Consider the following 4,592-nt stretch of genomic DNA (forward strand, 5'->3'; position numbering starts at 1 on the left):
CCCGGCTGTGCCCCCTCCCAGCTTCTTGTGCACCTCCAGCCTTCTCAGTCGGTAGAGCATGGGGAGCTGAAAAGCCCTTGACTAGTGTAAGCACTACTTAGCAACAACTAAAACATCGGTGTGTTATCAACATTGTTCTCATCCTAAATCCAAAACACAGCACTCTACCAGCTACTAGGAAGGAAATTAACTCTATCCCTGCCGAAACCAGGATACTATTCTTTGGCTCTTCAGACTTTCTCATCACTATTTCTCTTCTTCCACCTCAGCTACAAAGACTTACAGCCAACTCCATACATTTGCACAGGAACCATCTATTAACGCACACCACCACCCATGAAGCACAGCTTCCTCCGTTCCAGCAACAAGTATAATGCTGCTGTGTTGTCATTCATGCAGAGTATTTGAAGAATGCACTATTTATCTCACTCATCTTCAAGCTTCTGTGCTACTTGCTTCCTACCTGCTTCAAAATTGAAATCATCTATGAACTCCACTCATTCACAGGTCACTTTCTTTATTAAACCGTGATCAGTTCTTCCTGCCATCAGAGTTTCATTAGCGACAACTTTCTGCCCTTGTTCCTCATGTGAAACATTTATCCTGTATCTCTTTACCCAGTTGGGTCTCTAAGTTCAGACCAACATGGTCCCGTGCAATAAGGACAGCACAGCCCACGCAATCAAGGGACACCGGCTGAGAGGAGCTTCCTGCTCCTTGAATCTTCAGCTACTCAGGGAGGGTACCGATGAGGTCTGCACAAACTGGACAGTAGAAGCAACTCTGTCCTGAACATTGCAGGACATGTTCCAAGACTTCAGTTTCCCTTTGTTCACTTTTTCCTCCATCCTCATATTTAATGCTGTTGCTTACCTGTCAAAGTATTTTTGGTGTAGTTTGTAAAGCAGCATTATGTTTAGATTGAAAATAAAACCACAATAAAAGACAATAAAGGAGGCAGCACTCCCCCCCTCCCTCCTACCCTGTAAAACAAACCACTCAAGAATTCAAATTCGTTTACAACTTTGGTCAATATTGCCTGGATTATCTTTATTGAATGCTGTACATACTTAGAATACAAAACATCACAGTTTTTTCTATTGATTTTCTTCTCTCTACATTTCTGCCAGCAGTACTGACCCGTATTCAATAGCACCTTAGAAATGGCGGAATTTCAAGTTAAAAAAGAGGAGAAACTGGTGACTGTCAAAAACAGGAAAATACTAAGAATGTATATCAAATCTTCTGAACTGCACACAAAAAAATACCAAAAGTGAGAATTTCATTATTCAGTATCAGTTGAGACACTTGCTAATGTACTTTTTACAATCAAGTACTTAGATGGAGTGTTCTACCGCCAACTACAAAAACATGAAAACCATGATATTAATGTTTGTGCAGTTGCTCATAGCAGTTGAGAGGCAATTTACTAGAACAAGACTTACTAGGTACCTAAGAAAAACTGTTATCTGATTATTCACAAAAGATATGTCAAGTATAATTAGTACAAAATGTCAAAAGTTCAACCTTATACTGAATCTATAAATATATTGCAAAAAAACCCCAAAAAAACCAAACAGAAAATCACATATTACCAGGCAAGAGATCCCTGTGCATAGAATCCCATGTAAACAAAGCTGATGACAATAAAATGTCTCCATAGGATAAACTGAATGTTAATTCCAAAAGGAAAAATAACTAAAATTCACCCCTCCTTATATTTTTCAATATATAGCTTTTAAACTATTTCCATTCTCAGTTTAGCTGGTTAGCTCTACTCATCCTTTGAAATGTGGCACAATCTCTTCCACTTCAATTGCAATATCCTTTCAGATCTTGCCTTGAGAAAACAAGACTCAAGATGTTCCCCTTCATAAGAATAGCTCATACGTGTCACAATGCACTTTATCTCCACAAGGTTAGAAGCATGAAGGTTCTTACCGCGAGCGGGACGCGCTGCTGCTGTAAACTAAACAGCTACTTGATTTGTTTTGAACGTCAAGCACCAAGATAGCTAGTTTCATTTTTCAAATTAACGATGTCCCTGACTCTTTCCATTCTGTACTAAATGAAAATCCTTGCATCACAGTACAAAAAAAAATTTTTTTGCATCTTACACAGTTGAGTTCACGGCTAGAGAGCATTTAGCCATCAGCCTTAGCACAAAATACAATTTCAAAGTATTATATTCCTATTATTTCTTCACTGCTATTAATATTAATTTCAACTAATTTGAATAAATCTTAATATGATTTCCTTACAAAACTGGAAGCAACATACTTAAGATGCAAATCAAGACTTAAGGATTAAAAGAATGCTTATTAAAAACAAGATTAAATGCAAGTTCATTTGAAAAAACATGCATAAATGTACATAAATATACACGAAAACATCATGAATACAACAATGAAATATAATTCACAGCTTAATGAGTGTCAAACATTTAGCAAAATTTTGTTTCCAGCAGAAAAAAAAAAAAAAAAGAATTATCTTTGCAGTGTTCAGCACATTAATCACAACTTCTGTAATACATAAAGAATACCAAGATTATCAACAGTCACATACACTTTGAAATTAGGGGACACGTGTATTGACTTGAGGTTTGTTCCGTTTGTGTAGAAGGTTTGTAAGGATTCTCCAGTAGTTACATTCCACCACTATGAAAAAATAACAACACGCTTACAGTTAGTTGAAGGAAGCTTAGAATAAATTCTATAAACAGGCTTAGCATGGCAAGCCCAGTTGACTGCTTTCCCCAAAGAGGAAGAATTAAAAATAAAAATACAAGCAATCTTAAGTAGAAAAAGTTTAGGACCAGTTACTAGAGGTACAAGACTTCCAGATGAAAAGAAAATCTAAAAAGACTGAAGCTGTTCAATTTCAGGAAAGCATACAAAATAATAAAATTCAAGTACTGCCCCCTACCCCATCACAAAATGCAGTCAATAGACATAAACTGTAACATGTCCTAAATTTAAAAGATTGTTTATTTTTATCTAACCAAATGAATACATGAAACACATTGCCAGTCAATATAATTGAAACTATAGCTGGATTAAGAAACTTAGGCGGACTCACAAGAGGATCAATCATGTACACAGTTGAAACCATTTGCAGTGTTGTTAGCAGGACAGACTTTTTTTCAGTGAGATTAGAATTTTTTTTTTTAGAGAAACCTTCGACCATCAGTTTAGTCCATGACTGTAGACTGAAATCTCACATTTCTCAGAAAAACTGTAGACCAATGCAAAATTGAACCAAACGCAACCCAGCACAAAGCTGTTAATTGATTGTTCCAATAAGAAGTCTATCCTCTATTCTTGCAACATTGGAGTGCAGTAGCAGAATATCGAAACAGATTCAGCTTTCATCATCTATAAAAGCAAGTGGTATTACTATCTTTTAGCTTACTCATCTCATGAAATATGTAACATTATAGTTGTGTGCATAATACAGATTTGCAACTACACAACTATTATGTTCTGATTAAAAACACCTTTCCTAAAGTGTCTGTTATTTGATGGAGACCCAGGGGGGAAAAAAAAAAAAACAAAAACCCCACCCAGATCTTAACTAGCTCTTGAACCTTTGTTGATGGATAAATGATCAGGTGCTGGGCCAGTGGGTAGCACTCACACAGCAAGTTCAACAGTACATAGATGGATGCACCTCATCTATGAATAAGATGACTCATTTGTTTAAAGGTATCTTCCATGTAACTCTACAATCCAACTCAGTCCAGTTTTTAGAGCTCCAAACTCCCAAAATGTTTTAGACTTTCACTGACTAGTATCCCTACAAAAAGGGTGCGTGTGTGCTTTCATAGACATCCATCTGTAGATCTTGAAAGAAAAGTAAAAATACAATACTTTGAGAAGACACGGTGATTGAATCTGGTCCCAATGACTGGAAAAAGGCAAATGCCATACCCATTTTCACAAAGGACAAACAAGATGCTGGGAACTACAGGCCAGTAATCTTCACTCCAGTGTCTGGGATTGTTATGGAACAAGTTTTCTGGAAGCCGTTTCAAGTCATGTGAAGGACAAGAAGGTGATCATGAACAACTAGCACAGATTTATCAAAGGTAAATGACGCTGAACCACCCAATTGACTTCTACTGACAATAATGGCGGCTCTGCAAACAGCATGGCAAGAGCGGTGGATGTGATTAACCTTGACTTTAGCCAAGCCTTCAACATGGTCTCCCAGCGGCACAAAGGAACTGCCAGTAAGACAGCGTCATCGAGGGCCCAACTTAAATGCCTCTATGCAAACGCACATAGCATGGGGAATAAACAAGAGGAGTTAGAGATGTGCGCACGCCTGCAGGGCTACGCCCTTACTGGCATCACGGAGTTGTGGTGGGATGGCTCCTATGACTGGAGTGTTGGGATGGAGGGATACAGGCTCTTTAGGAAGGACAGGCAGGGGAGACGAGGAGGGGGTGTCGCCCTCTATGTCAATGACCAGCTGGAGTGCATGGAGCTCTGCCTGGGGATGGATGAGGAGCCGACCGAGAGCTTATGGGTCAGGATTAAAGGGAAGGCAGGGACAGGTGACATTACGGTGGGGGTCTGCTACAGGCCACC

At 38.7% G+C, this 4,592-nt stretch overlaps 1 protein-coding gene across 1 annotated transcript in view; it reads right to left on the reverse strand.

Moving 5' to 3' along the window:
* Positions 1–1,026: 1,026 nt before the first annotated feature.
* Positions 1,027–4,592, reverse strand: part of APAF1 (apoptotic peptidase activating factor 1) — a 42,080-nt gene continuing 38,514 nt past the window's right edge. Inside the window, 1 exon segment of the mRNA XM_009274674.1 lies at positions 1,027–2,657. Coding sequence (XP_009272949.1) covers positions 2,514–2,657 — 144 coding nt within the window. The 3' untranslated portion in view covers positions 1,027–2,513.

The sequence above is a fragment of the Aptenodytes forsteri genome, unplaced genomic scaffold, assembly GCF_000699145.1.
Source record: "Aptenodytes forsteri isolate BGI_AS27 unplaced genomic scaffold, ASM69914v1 Scaffold128, whole genome shotgun sequence".
Classification (NCBI taxonomy): domain Eukaryota; kingdom Metazoa; phylum Chordata; class Aves; order Sphenisciformes; family Spheniscidae; genus Aptenodytes; species Aptenodytes forsteri.